Here is a 23,709-nt window from a genome sequence, read left to right as displayed (position 1 = left end):
GGTTTTCGTATGCTTTTCAGTTTCTCTTTTTGAGTATTTAAAACGTATGTTTTAGTTTGTAAGCTTCTTGAGGAAAGATTGATTATTCTATTTTTTGTCATTCTTTTTCTCAAAATAGAACCGTGTTCAACTATTTCTTTTTCTAACTTCTGAGAGTAAAATGTATACATTGTACATTTAAAATGCAGAATTACAGTGTAATGGGTCATATGAAACAGTGATTATGCACACCTCCCTATAGCCTCTCCTACCATTTTATAGCTATCATAGCTAATAGTAAAACTGAAAAGTGCAAAGCAGTTGCTCAGCTTTAGCAGTGTCAAGAAATAATCGTTGCTAACCTTTATCATGAATTACTGTATGCCAAGCATTGTTCTCAGCATTTTTTATAGATGACTTAATCCCCACAACTCTACACATAGGCAAGTATTGCTATGCCCATTTTAGAGATGATGGAACTGAGACTGATAATAACTTGTCCAGGGTCACATGCCTGGCTAGTGGCAAAAGAAAAACATTAACTGAGGACATCTGATTCTAGAGCCTGTATCCTCCTCTGCATTGGGGCCTCTCGGTATTGAGAGAAATCTATAATTTATGAACTGATTATAACTTTGTATTCACTCAAAAAATATTTAGTGAGTATTTCCTACTCCAGATTAGAGAATTCTTTTTCTGTGTGATGATAATGTCGTTTAAATAATATCACGAGAGGCAGATTATATAGTTTAAAGAGTGACTCAGACAATCAAGTGTGAAGTCTGGACTCTACCATGACTAGTTGTGTGACTTTTGCAAAACTTCATTCCAGCCCTCAGTTTCCTTATTTGACAGGTGATATTTTAAATATCTTACACCTTTAACAACTGAAGACATAAGGTTAGTCTAGTATCATTCTTGCTTAAACATGATGTAAGTTAAAACCTTCCAACCCATGCAATGGTGCTCTTCTCCTCATCTCTTTCATCTTTTCTTGTTGGATATTCCTTTCGTGATCTCATCCAGTCTCCGAGTTTTAAATACTGCTTTTATAATGAAGTCACACATTTTGACATTCAGCCTAGACCTTTCCCAGGATCTGCAGATACCTAATCCACTAGCAATCCCATTGTTTCTACCCTCAAAATATAACCAGAATTTGATCAATTTCCAAAACCGTATTTCTACTGTGACTGGCCTAGGGGGCTCCATCTCCATCTGAATGATTGCACTTACTTCCTTATTTGTCTTCCTGTGGGATACTATCTGCAGAGCCCAAAGTGAGACTTTTAAAACATAAGTCAGATGATGTCACTCATCTACTCAAACCTCCCACCTGCTGCCAATCCTACTCAAAGTTATTGTCTTTACCATGGCCTACAAAGTTGGACATGACCAGCCCCTCAGTTTCACCTTTGACATTCTTATTTCTCTCCTCCTCAGTAATCTCCTCTAGCCAATTTAGCAAGTCGTGGTCTTTGAATACACGAGACATATACCTGCCTGAGGACCTTTGAACTTCACTCCTGCCTAAAAACTCATTGCTCAGATGTCTCCATGACTTACTTCCTCATACCCTTTAGGTCTTTGCTACACTATATTTTGAATGAGGCTTTCTCTGCCAACCTATTTTATACTTGCGTCCACTGCCCTGCCGGTCCTTATTTGCTTTATTTTGCTGATGGTAATGAACATCATTTAGCATAGTAGATTTTACTTGTCTGTTTGGTTACTATTTTTCTATTTCCATCATTAATATGTAATCTTTATGAAAATACAGATTTTGAATGTTTTTATTTCAATATTATATGTTCACTACCTAGAAAGGTACTTGACACATGTTAGGCACTCAATAAACATTCATTAGGCTAATACATGAATAGGTTGAATGAATGAATGAATGAATGAATGAATGAATGAATGAATGAATGAATGAATGAGTGAATATGTCTAAGTTTTATTGGGAACTTGTATCTTCATTTGAAAATAATTACAAGTTAGTGCTGGTCTCTTGTTCTGGTAACCAGGACCTACGAGTGTATGGTATGCCAAATAGAAATGTGTCGAGCCCAGGCAGGTAATGTAAACATGTGAAATGCTTTGGGATAAAGCAATACGGAGTTTTGGGGGCTGTGTCAAACCAGAGGGTCAAGCTCCCATCTGGAAACTACAGCTTGTTGCTGCCATGGGCAAATGGAGCAGCACCATTTGACTTGGAAGAAGCAGCTGCAAATCCAGATTTTTATGTGCAACTTAATAACTCATAAATGTGGACTTCAACTTCAAAATTTCATGTTGGTCAAACAAAACATATCTTTTAGCCAGATTCCATTTGTGGACTACCAATTTAGGAGCCTGGTAGAGGAAGCGTAAGTGATCATCAGAGAGATACCTATTTTAGAAAAGCTTATCTGTATAAAATATCATCAGAAAAGTTTGTAAAATAGCTTGAGTGGAAAATATGTTAGACATTAAATACCAATCAAATCAAGAATATTTGGTGAAAAATAACTCCTAGAATGTTTTGAAGTGTTTCTCATTCCCTGCACCATTTCTCTTGATTGCTGTCTAGGGTGATAGGGGCCTGGTGTATGATGTTGACAGTGTATTTAAACAGAGAAGCAAACCAAATTTATTGAGGAGGTCCTATTACATGCCACACATTGTTTTAAATGCAGGTTGCAGGGGTGAAGCTAAAAAGACACATCTTCAAATAAAACTTCCAGTGCATTTGTGGGGGAGAGAGTGACAGTCATCATTTAACTAATGAAAAGGCTAATTTTACAAAGACATAAAGTAAAATGTCCTGATAGACAGCACTGGGGTTGGGTTGGTGGCTAATTTACAGAGTAGTTAATGAAGGTGTCTTTGAGATGGTGACATTTGAGCAGAGACCAAACTGACAAGAAAAGCATCCATTCAAAGATCTGGGGCAGAGCTTGTAGACAATGTGAATATTAAGTGAAAAACAAAACAAAACAGAAAACAGAAAGGAGCTTACTGTGTTTGGGGAGCAGCAAGCAGGACAGAGGGGCTGGAATTCAGTGAGTGAAGGAGAGAGCTGACTGGTGAAGCAGGTAGGGACCATATCATCACTTAATTATACAGATGACCTTAGAACCCAGGGTGTGGGGTGTGGATTGTATATGAAATGCAGTCAAAAAGAAGGCAATGGATAGATTTAAGTGTAATCTAGTTTACATTTGAAGCAGAGACTTTCATACATTTTTGGTTTAGACTCATAGTCAGACATGTTTTACAAACACACTTAACTTTATTATGCAGAAGACACTCTGATATTTTCCTTTCTCTTCCATTGTATTAAAAAATGCTGATTTCAATGTTATGACCCAGTAAAGAGTCATAGCCTACCATCTGAAGAAGAATGTTTGAAAACAGTCTGATTGATCTCTACAGAGATGAATCATGGTGGGTCAAAAATAGAAACAGAAAGGGCGTGGAGAAGGCTTCCGCAACAGCAAAGGAGAGAAATAATGCAGTCTTGGACTAGGACTGTCATTGTGAGAGAGAGGAGTGTGATAGAGAAGAAGGACTGAGTCGGAGGAAGATTTTTTTAAAATCAAATTTATTGAGATTCAAGTTAGCTAATAATAAAATATACCCCTTTTAAATATAATGTTTCACTTGTTTTTATAAATGTATATGAGTACATCTATGTAACTACCACCATAATCAAGATATAGAACATTTCTATCACTCCAGAAAGTTCCACATTCCTCTTCACTATCAGTAAATCCCCTATCCCTAGGCTCTGGCTACCATTGATCTTTTTATAACTATAGATCAGTTGTGGCTTTTCTAGAATTTCATCTGAATGCATTCCTGTAGTGTGGTATCTTTCTGTTTGGCTTCTTTCTGTTAGCATGATGCTTTGGAGCTTCACTGTATCCTTGTATGATTCAGTAATGTGTGCTTTTTATTGCTATGTGCTATGGCTGTGTATGCAGGATAACCACATGGTGACTCTATCACCATATGTTTATCCACTCTGCTGTTGGTGAACATTTGGGTTGTTTTCGGGTTTTGTTTTGTTTTGTTTTTGCTACTGTGGATAAGCTATGAACATTCATATACAAGTCCCGTGTTTCCCCAAAAAGAAGACCTAGCCAGACCATTATCTCTAATGCATCTTTTGGAGCAAAAATTAATATAAGACCTGGTCTTATTTTAGTATAAGATCGGATATAATATTATGATATGATATGATATGATATGATATGATATGATATGATATGATGTAATATAATATAATACTGGGTCTAATGTAATGTAATGTAATATAATATAATATAATACCGGGTCTTACAATTAATTTTTGCTCCAAAAAACGCATTAGAGCTGATGGTCCAGCTAGGTTTTATTTTGAGGGAAACGCGGTCTTTGTGACAATTTATCATTTCATTTTTCTTGGGTAAATATTTAGGAGTAGAATTACTGGGTCATATGGTAAATGTCTGTTTAAATTTGTAAGAATCTGTCAAGCGATTACATGCCCACCAACAATGTCGGAGAGTTCGACATTCCAATATTTCGTATTGTCTTTGAAATTTTAACTTTTCTGGTAGATGTATAGTGATATCTCCTTGTATTTTTCATTTGCAATTCCCTGTTAATAATGGTGTTGAGCATCATTCCATGTGGTATTACCCATTGCATATCTTTTGTGTGTGTATATCAAGTGTGTGGTTAGCTCTTTTGCCCATTTAGTATTGGATTTCTTATCTTATTTTTCAGTAGTAAAAATTTTGTACACATTCTGGATGAAAGTCTTTCATTAAATGTATCTATTGGAAATATTTTCTCCCAGATTGTGACTAAAAGTGTATTTAAAGAGCAGATGCTTCTAAAATTTTATTTTCACCAAATTTGGAAACATGTTGGACATTTTTATGTAAACAATTTTCTGCCCCCCTGCCTCGATTACACATGTTTGATTGCTTAATATTGTCCACCCAAAAGTTCCTGTCATCCTATCAATTTTATCTCTTTTTCCTTCTGTGCCTCAGTTTGCTATATCTTCAAGTTCGCTGACCTTTTCTATTTCAGTGTCAAATATGCTGTCAGTGACAGCATATCCAGTCAGTGACTTTATATTTATCTCAAATACTCTATTTTTTTTTAGCTTGAGAAGTTCCATTTTATTTTTTTTACACATTTCATTTTTTTATTTTATTCATATTTTCATTTATCAAATATATTTGACAATTTTTAAATTAAATTTATTGAGGTGACAATGGTTAGTAAAATTACATAGGTTTCAAGTGTACAATTCTACAATACATCATCTATATATCACATTGTGTGCTCACCACCCTGAGTCAATTCTCCTTCCATCACCATATATTTGATCCCTTTTACCCTTTTCTACCATCCACCCCCCCACCCCCCACCCCTGCCCTTACCCTCTGGTAACCACTAAATTGTTGTCTGTGTTTGTGAGTTTTTGTTTCTTTATTTGTCTGTCTTGTTCCTTTGTTGCTTTCAGTTTTATATCCCACATATGAGTGAAGTCATACGGTTCTGGACTTTTTCTGTCTGATTTATTTTGCTTAGCATAATAATCTCATGATCTATCCGTGTTGTCACAAATGGTAGTATTTCACCTTATGGCAGAGTAGTATTCCATTGTGTGTGTGTGTGTGTGTGTGTGTGTGTGTGCGCGCGCGCGCGCGCGCGCACGCGCGCGCGCGTGTATGTATATATACCACCTCTTCTTTATCCAATCATCTATGGAAGGACATTTTGGTTGTTTCCATGTTTTGGCCACCATAAATAAAGCTGCAGTGAACATCGGAGTACATATATCTTTACAGATAGATGCAGTGTGTAGGTTCCTCAAAAAATTAAGAATAGAGTTACCATATGACCCAGCAACCCCTCTCCTCGGTATATACCCAAAACTATGACAATGATTTTGATATCCATTTCTCCAAATTCTATTGCCCCTGTTATTTCTGTGTATATTTCTAATGACTGATATTTTTCGTGGTTATATTTTCTTTGTATAACTAGTACATTTTGTGGGATGCCTCACATAATGAATGTTATGTGGTTGAATGTCTGGATTTTATTGTGTTCCCTTGTGGAGTGTTAAACCTTGTTTTAGAAAGCTGTTAACTAACTTTCAAATCACCTCGAATTTTAGGGGCTTGTTTTTAACTGTTAGGGCAAGTCCAGTGTAGCCCTTAATCTAGTGTTAGTTTCGCCTTACCATTAAGGTGTGAACTTCCAGAGTCTCAGCAGAATGTATTCAATGAGATCTTTCCACCCCAAGCGGATGGAACACAACTGTCTCTTAGCTCTCATACATTAAGATGAGAGTTCATCATTTGGTCTTTTTTTTTTTTTTTTTCATCTGTCATGTGGAATTTTAATCTATATGTGTACAAGGGACCCCATGCAGATTTCTAGAGCTCTTTGTCTGCTTAGCTGTGTTATCCCCAGTACCCTGGCCCATGTATTTCAGGTTTCTTAACCTTCCAGGACTCTGATATTTGATTTCTTATCTAAGGGTATCCCCTCCCTGTGTCACAATCCAGAAAGGGACTCTAGACAGAAATCTATTACAATTGTAGTGCTCATCTTCTTTATTTCCCTTCTTTCGTGGGTTACTCTGCTGACTTTATCAACCATTTCATAAATTTTATCTGGATTTCTTGTTTTATTACAGGATGTGGGGAGAGTCTGATATGAGTTCTTTAACATGGTCAAGAACCAATGTCTGTTGAGAAATATCTTTTCTCTATAATATTTTATCATGGAAAATTTCAAACATATGCAAAAGTAGAAGAAGGACCCTAATAAACTCTTTTTTTTGTATTTTTTAAAAGATTTTTATTAAAATATAGCTAACACACAATATTATATTAGTTTCAGGTAACCTAAAGAACTCGTATACTCATGGTCCATTTGTAATAATTAATGACAGAATGCCAAACTTATTTGCTTATACTCTCTTCCCATTGCACCTCCCTCATCTTAGATTGTTTTTATACAAATCATGAGGAAGAATTTAAAGTAAGAAATGGGAAGACTTAATGCTATGTGAAAGACAAAAATAACAGAAGAGAAATAGTATTTCTTGAATCTCTACTTTTTTTATTCAGTACTCATTCTTGAACTGTAGATCAACATTGTTATTTTATCTCAGAAAAGTTATAGCTTGATTTAAACGTGTTGAAGGCTGCCAAATGTTTTGTTTTGTTTTCTGTTTTGTTTGTTTGTTTGTTTTTGTTTTTTAGTTAATAAATTTCATTTTTTAGAGTAGTTAGTTTTTCGGACAAGTTCACAGCAAAACTGGGGAGTGAAAGGTACAGAGTTCCCGTATTCTCCCTGTCCCCACTCATACGCAGCTCCCACATTACTGGTATATTTGCAAAATACCGATGAACCTGCACTGTCACATCATTATCACCCAAAGCCGGATACTTTTTTATATACTCATATACACATTTGATTTGTATCTATCTTTTTGGTGCTAAAAAGCATTAAAAATTAGCCCAATAGTTTCAATCATGTATGTACCTTAAGCATTGTCTGGTGTACAAAATGTGGTATAATTTGGTTATAATTTACAAAACACAATAGTCTCACTATTTAATGGCTGCCATGGGACCGACTCATACTCTCTTGTTCAAAAGGAAGTTTGTATTGAGGTTTTTTAATTATGTTGAACAGTCTGGAGCTTAAAAAGATGAAAAATGAAACAACAGAGGAAATTTTAATATAATGCATAAATATTAAGTGAAATGATGCAATATGTGCATGTACATTATAATTTGAAGTATTTATTCCACGTCTTGTACATAAATGGTTTAAATTACATGTAAAAGTAGCATAGATAATTCAGTAGATATCTTAAAAGGAATCTAGAAGAAATAATGTGAATAGTTTTTCTGAAGGATTAGTGGACATTTCTTTCTTTCTTTAGTACTGTTTCATCACTAAATACAAATTGAAATAAATGGAAAAGGAAGTAATTGGAGGCATATAATTAATGAACATAACCACTTAACTTGATTTACAAAACATAATGATAATGAGGCCAGAATTTGCAGCTGCACTGAAAGGAGAAAGACGGAAAGAAACATAAAGTTGAAGCCAAGTTGAACAAAAGGAAGAGCCTTGCATGATAGAATGAAAGTTGGGAAATCAATCACCCATAGCTAAACCAACAAATTTAATACCACTAATGAAGCTACACATGTTTTACCTCAAAATAGTGTGGTTGACAATTGTGGAACGTTGCTAATCTTATCCTGACATGAAAGATATTTTGGACATGAATGTACAAGTGCAGATGATTATAAATTCATAACGTATTATCAATGAAAGCAAGCCTGTATGGCAGTAAAAAATTCCTCTGTGGGTAGTATTTTCTCTAGTTTGGAATAAGTTTCACACACATTTTTAAAAATCATGACAATACGTTGTCCTGAGAATGTTTATTTCTCTATAATGGAGAGAGTTTTCCTAAACAATGTATCATGTTACTGAGTCATTCCTCCATTTCAAGTTCACATAAAGTGTTCTCAATGATTTGTTAATCAACATTTCATTTCTAGCATCTTGCCAATCAACAGTGCTAATATGTGTGTACCTGTGCTTCCATGTGTTTCCGTGTGTGTGTGTGTGTGTGTGTGTGTGTGTGTATCATGAAATGACAGTTCTTAAATTCTAGTAGGTAATGTTGAGATGAGCGAAGGTTTTGCACCTTCCCTTCCAAACCTTGCTTCTAGGTAAAAATTAAGTCTCAACCAAATTCTGCCTTCTATATAAAAATTTGTTAAACATTTATTAGCAAGCAAGCACACACAAAGAAATGCCCCTATAGATTTTTTTTTTTTTTTCTGAAGGTCCAAGGAAGTTCAAGCTCTGTGTCCTTTTAGGCGTGACCACCACCACCGTGCAGGAAAGCTTCAGTTGATACAAACATCAAAACACCAAAGGCCAGATTCTCTCACCTTATGGCTAGTATCAGACAATCAGACTTTTCAGTAGTTCATCGTTCAGTTTAGGAATATATAAAGAGTTAGAGATCTCAAAAGTAAAGAAGAAATAAACATTCTTCTCTGATTTTTATCCTCAGTTTATGCAAGGGTGGGAATTATTGCTAAAATATTTCGGCGATCCTCTTATTTTGAATTCTTTTCATTTTGTCTGTGTAAGTTAGTTTCTAACATTTACAGTGCTAGTCTAGAGGTCACTATTCTCACCAATGAAAACCCATTTTTTGACAAATATTCTAATTTTCAGAATGCTAGTTGGTGAATAAATACACATATCCAAAAACTTTTGGTAGTTACCCCAGGGAATGTGGGTTTCCTGATGAGCATGCCACCCTCTATTGCTGCATTTTTCTTTTTAATAGAACCCTTACAACCCCTAAATTATAGCTTAAGCTAAGTAACCCACACATAATAATATATCGTATACGCTACAGTATTTTAAGGAAGACTGCAGACAGCATAATAGTATATGTTTGTAATATTAAAGATGAGGTTTGTATGCTTTATAAATCCTTGTTTACAGCTTCTGTGACAAAATGTCACCTTAATCCTGGAATGAACCTTGTATAATTAAGAATTCCTGAGAGGTGAAGTTGTAGTCTTTAACTATCAGAATTGAACATACCCACCAGTAGTAATAATAGTTACTATTATTGCTGGGAGTAGGTAGTGGTAGTGGTGGATTGAAAAGTCGTAGCAATAATAATAGTAATAATAAAGGAAGAAGATAAAGAACAGCTAATGTTTCCTGAGTATTTACTCTGTGTTATGTGCTTTATGTTCATCACTTTATTTACTCATCACAATGACTCAGGTGCTGCTCTTTTATCCTATTTTTTCTGATGAAGAGTTTCACATAATTGGTAGGCAGCAGAAATGGGACACAGATTCTCTACTTTCTGAATTCCAAAACATGTACACATTTCCGCTGCCGTATACTGCTTCTTTTTCTGTTATTTTTTATAAGGATTCCTATAAAATTTTGCAGATGCATTTCTGTTAGGACTTCTGGAACAAGAATAATTTATAGGGAAAGAACAGTTTATAGGGAAAGAAAGGACCTAGACTTCTTCAGTTTATTAAAAGTTGTGCCAATGGGAAAAACGTGGAAAACTTCATTTTTATTTATGAAAGCATTCAGCTTCTGTATAAAGATATGACTCAGTTCCATTGAAAAATAGGTTGAGATGTAGATTTTTTGTTTTCGTTTCATTTTTTCACATGAAATTTTATGGGAAATCACAGAAACAGGACTTTTTCATTAAGACTACTGCTGCAACTTTTAGACAGTAGAATAACAAATCTAGCTTTCAGGTCCTTAGACCTCATAATAAAGGTTCAGATAAATGGTTATGAAAAATAGTTCTTTAATGATTGCAGTTTCCTGTGGATGAACCTCAGTCCTAAGCTTAGGTTAACTTTTCCTCAGTGATCGTTATACAGTGATTGTTATGTAAGTATCTTTGATAAGATCTCTAAATAGTTTTGTGTCATTATTTATGTTCAGAGATTAATCTTCTTATATTAAACATATTTTTTACATTTACTACTTCAAGAATTCAGGAGCTTGAATATAAAAAAACAAATAATAAAATAAAATACAAGGCATGTTTTATTGGAAAAAAATAATTATCAATAAGGTTACGTTATACAGTTGTATATTCTTAGCTCAAGCTGCTATAACAAAGTACCATAGACTGAGTGGCTTAAACAACATAAATTTCTCATTGTTCTAGAGACCAAGAAGTCCAAGTTTGCAGGTGAGAGTTCTTGTAAGGGTGTTAATTCTATCATGAGGACCCCACCCTCGTGACTTCATCTAACCCTAATTACCTCACAAAGTCCCATCTCCAGACACTATCCCAATGGAAGTTAAGGCTTCATCATATTAATTTGGGAGGGATACAAACATTCAGTCCATAATATAGATCATTAATTTTAAAGTCAAGAATGAAAGCACTTATTTAGTTTTACACACAACTGGAATAACTTGTGAATTATGAAAATACATATTTTACTCAAGGTGTGTTAATACATATTTTGATGGCTATGATGATGATGTTAGGGGAATCAGTGCTTGACTAGACTCTTTATGTTACTTATCCTAAAGTTTTATTTTTCATGTCTGTGGTTAGTATTTACTTATGGCCGCCACTATGAAAGTTATGCAGATACTAGCAGTTGACTGCTGCTGAGGGGATAGTGATGTCTATTCAGTTTCAGACTTAGAAATGATAGCTATTATTATGAATGTAGTTCTTTTCATATTACCAGGACCAATGGTATAATGAGTGTGAAAGAGTTTTGAGAATGAGCTTACTAAAGATTAGTCTATAATCCATTAACATTCAGTGTCAAAGCATTATTCAGTATGGTTTAAAAAGGGAATGAAGAACATCGATTAATCCAGTGAATTTCTAAATGCAAGAGCTATCATATCGTGGCATCATAATGACAAATAGGAAAATATGTAATAAAAATGTAGCAAATATCTGCATAGTAATGACCTTAAATGTCTATATTATTAATGTGTAGTGGAGTATTTAGAAAAAATTAATTCCAAACTTTTAATTAGACTCAGGCAATTCTGTCAGCCAAACTCAATTGTATATTTAAACCATGAATCGAGCTGAAATTACTATTTTTATTTATGATAAAGTTGGTTAAGAATAGTTTTATATATACATATGTATGTATATATTATATATATATATATATATAATATATATATATATATATTTAAAGTTAAATTGGTAATTTTTCCTGTATATTCACAATTACATTATATTTAATGACCCTTGTTTACTAGCTCCTAAGCAGTCTTTTATTCCTCGTTTTTTTCTCTTTTAGTTAAACTGAGCCTTTCTGAACTGAGGTTCATTTCCTAGCCAAGAAAAGGGAGGATCTTTGTATTCTCACAAAATCTATTTTTCAGAAATATCTAAATGTTGTTGAAGTAGCAAAATGAATTTTATAGAGGTAATTTTTTTTCAATCTAGTTAAATGATAGTGCCTAATCTAATTATAAAATAATTTTTGAACTGAAGAAATAATTGGGAAATATTCCTAAAATATCTTTTCACTCTTAACCATACATTTCAGAATTTGACATAAATCTAAACACCCCCATTTCCAGGTCATGTCAGAAATCTAAAATGTTTGTTTTGCAGTAGTTTTCAAAGACATGGGAGCCAGAAGCAGCTCTGTTCTTATTAACACTTATTTCTCTTAGGATACATTCACATTAAATTGGACCCTTTGTCACTGGGTTGTTTGTTTTGTAATTAAGGGGAAAGGGAAAGGGGTATTTTTGATAGTTTTGCTTGGGGCACAGATTTCATATTATGATAATATTGTCGCTTTGGAAACTATAATTATATATGTAATAATTACATACATATATTTATATTTGTTATATGTGTGTTTATATATTTATATGTTTAGGAACTGTAATTATATGCATGTTATACATACATATATGTATATGTATACACACACACGAGTATATATATATCATTAGGGCTTATTTACCTCAAGTATTACTAAGTTTTTCTACTACATACTTACCTTTCAATATGGTTTGAATTAAAGCAAATAATGATAAAACAAACCCTGACGTGAACTCCACTGATAACTTCATAGCTTCTGTTGACTTACTGTTAATTTTATTGAACTTCTTATTTTAATGCAGCAAAACTCACTGATCTGAAACTAATTTGATAGTAAGAAACCAAAGTTTTTTCACTCAACCCTCTGATCAGAGCCTTCCCTTTAAAGCAGAAGTAGATAGTAGAAAGTAATGTAGTATGTATACTGGGGGACACAGGACTTGTAGCAGAGGACCTGAATTTGAACCTTGACTATCGAGTATTTTTGTGACGACAAGGAAACTGCTAAATATCTTAACCTTCAATTATTTTCCTCTGTGAAATTGAGATAATAACTCTGTCATAGGATCAAATGATTAAATGAATAGGTGATTCTAAAATACTAATTTTGGACTAGAAAATGCCTCTATAGGTTCATCCTGCTCCTCCATGAAACTCAGAGTGAAAAAGAGTCACCCATTTTTGTTGGGTTTTACAGATATCCTAGGTTTTACCCACTTAAAGTACTACTTTATTCTAATTGAACTATTTTGCTTGAATATTTTTCTAAAAATTATTTCACATATTTTTGCTTCTTAAACTTTATGGATAGTACTGCCTTATATTTACATATTCATTCAATCAGTCATTAACAAAAATCTGTTGAGGGCTGTTCCATGCCATGTACTCTGCTAGACCTTGTATATAAACTCAGGGAAAACCAGACATAGGTCCAGTTTTCACAAAGTGTATGAATTAGTAGGGAACAGGCATTAGACAGGTAAAAAGAAAAAAACAAGTAAATGCATTAAAATTGTAATAAGTGCTAAGAAGGAAAACGAGAACACTATAAGAAAGAACAGGGGAATACTACTTTAGATTGAGTGATCAAGAAAGGTGTCTCTGAGAAAGTGAAATTTAAGCTGAGATCTAAAGGATGACAGACAGCCAGTCTTACAGAGTATAGGGGAGAACATTCCAGGCACAGGAAACATGGATGAGAGACCTTGTAGAAAAAAAGGATCCTTTTTGTTTTCAAGAAACTGACAGAAATGCACGATGTCTGGAACGTAGTGGCATAGAGAATTGTCTCACATAGATTTAGAGTCCTATATAGATTACAAAGCACATTATAGAAAATAGCTTAAGGCAACCAGTTGAGATACATAAAATGTTATTGTTTTGTTTGGCAAATATAGATATTGACAGTTACGGAGGATGACTTGCCCGAGGTTACTTGCCGGTAGCTTAGATTAGAGCTCCAGTCTCTGACACTTACTCCTAGGCTCTTTCTCCTGTGAAAATCTCCTGGCTGAACGTTTTCATACTTTCATAATGCCCAAGGTCATCACTGTGCAATCAGTTAATGAACTGAAACCCTATGGGGCAGTTGGAGGGTGGAAAGGCAGATACCCTTCTTTTGGATTCTTGTATTTGATTCATAGTTTTCTGTTTCTCTGCTGTTAGATAACTCTGTCTCTTGATGTCAGCTATGCCCTTCTCTTTTTTTGAGAAACTGCCACGTGGTAATTAGCATATTTAGTTTTTTAGGTATGTGTAAGCTAATAGTAAATAGCCTCTGAGTAAGAGACCATTGGACGGTTCTATTACTATAGTCCATGAACTCAGGTGTGTAGACTTTGATATGGTTTTTCTGACTGTTCAAAAGCAAAGATCATTTGTCTTTATTTAGGTCATTTCCTGATAGATGAAGTTGTGAGGCTTCAGTATGAGATAGCTGAGGCTTTACTAGTATTTGGGAGCGAAACTGTGTATCACCATTATTTTGTTGTCTCAATAGACCAGGCAGTAATGTAAAATTCCTAATTTTAAAACTGATTTTACATTGGATATCTTTGCCTATAAAATACAATATATTCCTCTGTAGCAAAGGACAGCATGCTTACTGCCCATTATAAAAGGTTTAGGTTTCCTAAGGTCAGACTTGTTTTAATGTAATGCAAACCATTGCAAAGGCAGATGTCATGTTGCACTGTGGAATGATGAAGACCTCATGGGCAATTAATGGTATATGAGGAAAATTCATAGACGTCATTAGTGAACATGTTGACCAACTTTTTTGGTCAGTTGGGGAATAAATGATCCTCTATTTATTTGCCAGTTAATGAGGATGAATTGGGAGGTAGTCATAACCTAAATACCTAGAAATGGTTCAAATGCCACTACCTGGAATAGGTTCAAATGCAGCTATTCTCATGGGCTAACTCTGTTCTAGGCATGGAGACTTCCTTGTCAATCTTAGGGTCAGATTTAGATCCACCCAATTGTGACAAGTAGTACAAGGACTCATCCAGGTTTGGAGGAAAGTTCTGACCTTCTCCAGACAACAGTTATAATTTTACATGCTAAGCATGAAAGGAGGGGATTTTGAAACCATTATATGTAACCAATCAAGTAGCTAGAACTTTGGCTGGTTCACTTGAAACATGAAGGTGTGAGGTGTTGTTAAGGAAGAATGGCAATAGCCAGTCCGTTTTACGGCTCATACCTCTTGTCATCTATCACACCAACCTTAGATCCACCAGGAGACATTAAAAGATTTTAGAGTGCTTACGGTGGGTCTGGGCTGCTGTAAAGGAGCTTTGGCCTTCTTGGGGAGATTTCCCAGCAACAACAAAAAGCTCCTGTAGAAAACATTGATGAGGTATTGACTTGTATTTGGGCTCTTACTGCCCTGGAATGCCAATGAAGGTGATCTGTTGGAAAATGAGAAACTGACCCAGAGAAGTCTAGACAAATTCTAGGAGTTATCCCCTTTGCATTGGAAAAGTCCCATAATTCTTATTTTGAAACTAGCCTAGAACTTCAGAGATGTTGTCATCACAGTAGAGCAGTCAACGCCCTCCATGAAAACGGAGTCCTTACAACCACTGCTGTGCAAATCAAGCTGCAGTCATCTAAATGGAGTGAATATCACAGCCACAGCCAGGGTGGTTATGGTTATTAAGTCTAAAGGTGCCCCAAACTGAAATCGATGATGTCAGTGATTATGATTTTGCTGCCCAATACAGAGTATTGCATGGACTGAAAACATTGGAAGTTCATGTGATTTAGCCCTGAGCTGGCTGTCAATCAAAATTGAAAGGAAATACACGTTGTTTACTAACAAAGAGCTGCTCTATCTCTCTGTGACCCTAGATCTGTTCCTCCCTTTCTACCCCAACTTCAGCTTCTTTAAGGAGAAAGATGGTTAGGAATGAGGCTGAGGTCTCCCTGTCCTGAAGGAGAACCAAAATTCTTAGGCACCAATCCAAATGGTACGTAAGAAATATGTAATATACTGGGAAACCCTGGGGCAGGGAGGGACCTAAACTTATCTATGGCCATATTAGAGTCAACTGTCCAATTCAGCATTCTACCCATCCCATAGAGGGTGGGGATCCCTGAATTTAGTGAATGTGGCTGGCAGGGTTGGCAAGTGGGGGAAGGAAGCTAACGAGACCTTGAGGGTGGAGCCCATTGGGCCACTTCAATGTATCGTCGTTGTAACTTCCACTACTGAATTTTATATGATTATATTGTAATTGTTGATAAAATCCAGTGGTGATTCTCCTGATCTAGAAGAGCTGCATGTAGAGGAATGCTAATATGTTGGAGCCCCACAACGCTAATGACCTCTTTTGACCTTCACGTCTCTATGACTTTCCAGATTGGAGCCTCTGGCCCAAGGTGTCAGCCTTTACCCACAGGTATCACTTGGGGTTCTGGACTCATCCCATCTATGACATGGATACCCTAGTGCTCCTTTTGAGCCAAACTGGACACCTGGCCCATGGGGGACTTGTAACTCTTCAGCCTGATATTCTCATTGTGGAGTGGGTCAGCTCATCCTCGATGAGTGAAAAGGCAGGAAGGGCCCAACAAGCCTTGAGTATAAAATGGAAATGATATGGTCAGTAATGCAGCTGGGCTGACACCAGCAGCATCTGAACTTCACATGAAAAAATGGCAGCTCTCCCTTCTGGGAAAACTTTATCCTCCTGATTTACAGGAGGTTCCGTTACGTGTCTGAGCCTGGTTCACTGATGGATTGGCTAAATTGAAACCTAATGGTATTCACTGGGCTGCTGTGGCTGTTTAGCCTCACCATCAGCTATGCGGAAAATGGATATTGCCTCTGCTCTGTGTACAGAATTCAAGGCAGTTCTCATGGCGCTGGCCAATACTCCCTTTAATGAATCTTGTTATATATTTACTGTCTCTGGGAATGTTGCCAGTGACCTAGTTGTTTGGTCTGCCACTTGAAAAACTACCAACTGGCAGATTAAAAACATCCCTCTTGGGGGCCACAAGATGTGAGCTGTGGAAATGGTTAAGCTGTCAGGGTCATTCATGAAGACGCTTATGGTAAGTGCCTATTCTCTGATGAGAACCAACTGGAATCGAGCTGCTGGTTCAGCTTGCACCAACCAGATTGCTGCCATCTCTGCCTACATTCATTATTGTACTGGATTTGCAGCACACTCATAGTAACTGACTGGGCACAGAGTAAAACACTCTGTGTTTCTGATGTTGGGGCGACTGGCAGAGAAGATTGGTGACTCCTGCTACCGGTGGACCTGCTTCTCTTGGTGAGAGAAGACATGTTTGACAGGTGTTTACCCCTGCCATTCCTGACATATTGACTGCATTGGAGCCCCCCTTCGGACTGTAGATGGTGCCTCACTGCTATTGACACTTTTTCAGGTTATGGTTTTCCGGGTCCGTTTCAATCAGCTAATTCCAGCCACACCATTGTGGCCATTGAAATTAATCTGCATAAGTCTGACAGTGGTGTACCTTCTATCACAAAAGCCAGGGCAGACAGGCAAGGTATTCAGCGGCCCTTTTCTGCTCCCTATTGTCCCCAAACATTTTGTGTTGTTGCACATTGGAATAGCTTCCTTAAATCAACTCAAAAGAATTATAATTCTTCCTCCCTGCCCACATTCTGGTGCACATCCATTACTAAGACAGTTTGGTTACTGAATCCAACTGGCCTCAGTTAGGAATCGTATATCTCAGCCACTTCCTGTGTTATGACCAGGATGAAAGGGGTGAGAAGTTATATCAAATTTTATATTTTAAAAATTTGAGATATCGTCCTGAGCATTTCTAGACATGATAGATCGTTCTTCCCCCTAATTGCTAAACTAGACCAGCTTGTTCGGTGCACCCCCTGGGTGGAAGCCTAGTCAAAAGGGAGAACAGAGGATTCAAACTTATGGTAGTTCAGCCACTTGAATTTTCTTGTTGGACTGACTCATCCTCAGTCGTAATGATATTGGTCACTTGACTGAGTAAACTATTCTCCGAGTCCCCCTAGAGTGGGCCTTGTGGACCAAAGTGGGGAACATATAGGCCTCTGTAAGTTTCATAAAAATGGCCTTGGTCCTCTTGCTCTTGACTTTTCTGGATGAAAGTCCTGCATGCCAGTAGGGGATGATTGGAAATAAGTGAAATCATAGCTACTAGAACTTGACATATGACTTTGGTGGTGGTGATGGGGGGTGGAGAGCAACAATTCTGAATCTGTGGGTAGGAAACATTAGACCTGGAAGCTATGGTGGTTGGAAGGTATGTTGGTTCATAATTTTTGTCCTTCAGAGCTACTCTTGGAAACACCCTATTGAAGAAAAATGCCCTAGTGTGACTCACCCATACTGTTAGAAGCGCTTTAAATTTAACTGGCTTCAGACTCTGCTGCCCCACTGCCAGACAGCTCTGGCATTATTTGAACACCATTTTCCTTATCCTTACTAAAGAACCTATCAGCAAAAGCACCAGATGACCCAGCTCCTTCACCTCTCCTGCAAAAAGCCTCTGAACACCTTTAAATGTCTTCCTTATCATTCCTGTACCTGTTATTCATTCATTCCATCGAGGCAAATAAATGCCACTAATTAGTAATGTGGACAAACAGAGATTGAATTGACCAGTCCTCAAAACAATACTAGACTCAGTTATTGAAACTGAACTGGGAAGCTTCATTCCTACCAACTGACCTAGAAGCCATGTTAGAGGCATCATCCACCTGTGCCTTCCCAAATGATGTCGATTGTGGGACCCCAACGATTACAAAAATCTCTTTCTGGGCGTCTGTATGCATCTCGGAACTTATTATGTTAGGGGTGCCATAAGAGACTTCATGTGTTTAAGGATTATAGATCATATACTCATCAAATGTAGAGCTCTGTCCAAAAATAAAGATACCCTTGATCACTCTGAGTAGTTTCACGGAGGGATAACTGACTCATTTACGTGTATCCCGTGGGCCATTATCTCTAGTTCCAATTAGAAAAGGGATATAAAATTTGTTCCCGATTTTGGCTGAAGAGATCAATGATACCACCTTGGCTCTGGAATTCATTGAGCCCAGACTCAACTCACTGGTTAGGCTTGTTATAGATGACAGACTTGCTCTAGAGTTCCTCTTGTGGAGCACGAAGGTATCTACGGACCAGGTGGAAGTGTCAATACAGAAACTGAAGGATAAAGCCGCCTGGCTATCTAATGGTTGACTGATGGTTTATGAGATTTTTTGAGTTGATGTGGTTTAGTGCTCTTGGGAAGGGGGCGGGGGGCGCACGGTTCAGGTTAGTCCCTCATGTTGGGCTAGTCCTGCTGCTCAGATGAATTTAGATACAGAGTTGGAGGGAAGACACAGTGACTGTTTTCTGGCTTTATTTGTAGGGAAAATATTGGACAGTAAAAGTGAGATTGGTGGAGAAGTAATAGAGCCTAGCACTGAACATATTCAAGTTTGATATGGCTATGAGATATTTGTATAGAGATATAAATTAGGAGAATCTGAGAGTTTTTAACTCAGAGGATGAATCTTGGGAGGTGATAAAAATATGGGAATCTGCAGCACATAGATGGTATTTAAGACATGAGAACAGATTAATTATCTAGGGGAGAAGTATATAATTTGAATGGTTTGGGCAGATCGTACATTTTGCCCATAATCCCACCTCCACTTGACTGGCTTCTCTCCTTCAAATTACCCACTTGGCTCTTGAATATACTTGTGATTGTCAGCCTTAACAGAAAAAAAAAAAAGGAAGAAGATTAAACAAATGGCAAGTATAATTACTGCATTGATTGCTATATGGTATTTGTTATAAAATAGCATGGACATAATTTACTAAATGTTTATTTACAAATAGACTCTTAGGTTTTGGATTTTATATTCTAACACAGATACTACATCGGTAACCTGTCGAAGGAGGCTGTTATAGTTTGTGGTGGCTGTTTAGTTTTGATTCCACATGATCTTTTACAAACCAGAAATTTGGGAGCTTATTGTACATACAGAAATACTAAATTATTTTTCTCTCCATTATCTATGGTTTTTCAGTTGTCAGAATTATATGATTGTACGTTTTTTGGTTTTCTTTTGTTCTCCTATGTTTGCTCTGTCTTATCTCAAATTTTTAATATCTTTCACTGGGATTCTTCACAAAATTGTATTGTAGTTAATTAGCCAATAATGAAAAGTAGCAGGAGATGCTATACATAAGAGCATAGAGATATTTTATAACTTTGGAGAAGGAGGGTGCTTGATAGACAGTATACAAAAATCAATGCCAGTGAGCAGGAAGAGATGAAGAAGAGGGAATACAAAAGCCCCAACCTTGTGCTAAGAGTTTATGGACAGTGAGTAGTCGAGGCAAATATGAAGGATGACACTGCAGAAACTGACTTATTTTATCTATTAATTTTTTTAATGTGACTCCTACCAAACCCAAGGGTTATCATGACTGACTAAATTAATCTCATTCCGCATATTACTTTGAAGGATATCCATGCATTTAACAAATACCAGTGTACTACTAACACCATGCAAGTCACTGCTGTAATGTATCGGCTATCAGCAGTTCATAATAGCTTTGCTTTTATCAGAATGTGGGGCAGGCCCTCATTGATTGCACTTAAATCACTGAAAGGTGGAATTGAAGGAACCACATAGAGTTTTTGGAGGTTAAAGTGCCATTCTTAGTATTTTAAACTTACGAGAAACCAAGCATTTATTTGAGATTCTACGGGCTTTTGAAAACATTTAGTTCCTTTGATTTTGCCTATTTTATTAAAACTCATTTGTACTTATAGGCTATGTCATAATAATTAACAGCATTTATTGACAGCTATATGGCTGATTTTAAGCATAGGTAATGAAAACAATTATTGTTAAATGAAATAGATTTGGTAAATGGAGTCTTCGAAAATATGTATTTCACATTGAAAAAATAAATACTATATCATTGACATTCAGAGATGGAAATCTTTATTTCACAGATGGGGAAATGGATGCTTAGAAAGAATGGTTTATCTGTTTGTTTCAGGTCATGTAATTAGTTGGTGGTGGTACACTGGGGCTAGAAGGGCATCCAACTATCTTGGTTCATAAAATATTACTAAAAAAAATCAATGTAATTTTCCTTTTGAGTTATGAAAGTCTAAAGTAGAGATATACTATTTACTTTTATGATTCTAGGAACACTTTGATGCCCTGATGTAAGCTGAGTAAAAGATTATATTTCTCATTGGAAAATCTGTAGTTTTTTGTATAATACTTTTTAAGAGTCAAAACTGCAAATGACATTTGTTTTCATGCTTATATTTTCCTTATGTACAAAGTTTTCACCACACGTTGCCCCTCCACCCGCCCACCCCAATCACACACACACATTCCCAAAGACTGGGAAAGAAAATTACCATCCAGTCAGCCCTCTTTGTTTTATGAAGAACTTATTTTGTACTTTTTTAGGGTATTAGGTATGATTCGTTGGGTCTCTGTTGTAATAGGAACAGACATAGATGTTGCTTCAATGAATGTTTCTTGAACTCTTAGGAGTTTGGAAAATATTAAATGACCTATAATCTTTTTAAGAAAGTAGCCATTTCAGAAACATCTGTTGAATTAAAGAACTTGAATTCGTACCACAATGCTTAAGAAGCTCTAGCTGCTTGAGAAGATTTGGCTGCAAAGAAGACATGACTTTTAGTGATCCGAACCATGCTAGGAACAAAATACTGAATCTGTCAAGATGGTGTCTCTAAAATAATTAATCGGCACGTTTTATTAACTTGAATTGAGCCAGGCAGCTGTCAAGTAAGTATTGTAGTGGCATCAAAACCTGGGCTGAACATGTGGTGCCAGTGGAATGTTCAGGCTTATCCAGTTTCTCAGCTGCAGCAGCCGCAACAGCAGTCGATACTATGGGGAGACAGCGCCGTCTTTGATTCCTGAGGGCACTGAGCTTTCTGTAGTGCTTACCAAACCTGAAATAGGTAATAGCTTTTTTCTCAATTCCTCTCTTGAAAATGAAAACAACTTCAAGAAACACTCTGCAAATTACTCAGAATGAGATATTTACTCCTTGGCTCTGTAGGTCTTTATTTTGAACCCTTTGCTCACTGTCTCATTTATAGCCACACTGTAAAAGATTAAGAAAAACGAAAGAAAAAAGTTATCCCATACTCGTGTAGACAATTTGGAGGCACTAATTCCCATAATGCCTGTAAATGCTAAATTGAAATATTGTAGGAGGGACTTATGAAATGAGCTTAGTCTTTCTTTTGAGATCTCTGAGACACACTTTTAAAGGGATGAATTGGAAATGTTGCGTAATATTGTTTTTTGCTAAAGAAAATTATTCTTTTTTTTATAAACCATTAGAAAAAAGGAAACTCAATGCCAGAGAATAGACATAGTATTATCCTTCCTCTTGAATTTAGCTCTTCTTGTTTACTTTCCATTTCATTAGAACATAACGTAAATCTTATTTTGTAAACAAAAGGCTACATTTTAGGAAACATTTTACATAAAATGACAACCTCAGTGTGAACATTTCTAATTGTGTATGTTCATCCCTTTCTCTACCTCAAATAAATTTACATAACAATTGAATTAAATAAAAATGCCTGTAATTATCTTCCCACTTTGTCAGCATACACATGTGTGCTTCGGGCAAGAAGAAAATTTTGTACTTCATGGAGAGATGTAATAATGAAAGTGAATTCTTACAATTCTTCTCCTTCTCCAAAAAACAACCCAAAATAAACAAACATAAAATATAAAATGTTGGTTGGGGACTTTAAATGAGTACCGATCCTTATTTAATCTTTCTTTAAATGAGTATTAATCTTTAACTTGGCATGAGGTATTTCTTCTACAGAAATGTTTTGCTTTAAAAAAAAATTAAAGTAAAATTTGCTTTTAGAAAATTGAATGCAGGGACTTAACTCGTTGAGGACATACACCAAACATTTGTGCATGTGTCACTGTGACAGCAGGTTGACAGCCTAGGAATCAGGATAAATGCTATACCTTAGATTCCACTGAAAGACAGGAGCTGGGAATGGGGGTGACCTCTGAAGGCAAGTCATCTTACTATAAACAGAAGGACGTAAAAAGCCATTGGTTGAAACCAAGAGTGTTTACTCTCCAGGTCTCCTCCTCGTTAACCTAAATAACTGCACTGCTTCTGGAGTCCAGAGGTTCATGCCAGAGCAAGGTGTTTTTAAGGCTACCTGGATGTTGGTTAGAGACAATAAACCTCTCAGAGTGTTCCGTAATCCTCTGACCGGGTTTCATTCTACTCACATTGGAGAGTGGAATTTATTGGCTGTTGAACTTCACACACACGCATGCACACAACTTACTTCCAAATAAAACTGGAATTAGTTTCAGGTTTTTGGACTTTGAATGAGGTAAGTTGTATTTAGCTTTTGATTGAAGCATTATAATTATTATTATGTTATGTAGTAAGTCATACCTTTAAGTACAGGCAGTTCTAGCTCAGAGAAAAATATTAAAGTACATTGTATGGATTTTTCTCTGTTTTAGTACAAGGATGATAGAAGTAATATGTACATAAAAATTGAGCAAGTTGGTCAATATAGAGAAAATCTCTAATCTGCCCATGCAGAAACTTGTAAATACATTTTGTCTTTACTTCATAAAATTCAACTACTACAATTACATTATGTTCATGCTTGGAGAAATGCAGGTGATGCAATAATTGATAATTAATAGATTACATTTCATTAGAAAACCTTAATAGTTGACTTTGAGTAGTTTTCCCATATAGTGCATGCTGCAGGACTTT

At 36.2% G+C, this 23,709-nt stretch overlaps 1 protein-coding gene across 14 annotated transcripts in view; it reads left to right on the top strand.

Annotated features, from left to right (window-relative positions):
• EYA4 (EYA transcriptional coactivator and phosphatase 4) overlaps positions 1 to 23,709 on the top strand; it is a 287,111-nt gene that overhangs the window by 131,025 nt on the left and 132,377 nt on the right. For 4 of the 14 annotated variants that reach the window (XM_074333606.2, XM_074333605.2, XM_019732800.3 and 1 more), the window contains exon 1: positions 23,103 to 23,311. The exons of 4 other annotated variants lie outside the window; for them this stretch is intronic. In XM_074333606.2, coding sequence (XP_074189707.1) covers positions 23,249 to 23,311 — 63 coding nt within the window. In that variant the 5' untranslated portion in view covers positions 23,103 to 23,248. Of the gene's footprint in view, positions 1 to 23,097; positions 23,312 to 23,709 lie in introns of those variants that run through there. 6 more of the 14 variants (XM_019732790.3, XM_019732787.3, XM_074333603.2 and 3 more) reach the window with 4 other exon arrangements.

The sequence above is a fragment of the Rhinolophus sinicus genome, chromosome 2 (assembly GCF_057876585.1).
Source record: "Rhinolophus sinicus isolate RSI-liver-muscle chromosome 2, RSI-T2T, whole genome shotgun sequence".
NCBI lineage: Eukaryota > Metazoa > Chordata > Mammalia > Chiroptera > Rhinolophidae > Rhinolophus > Rhinolophus sinicus.
This window is presented reverse-complemented; position numbering and strand designations above follow the sequence as displayed.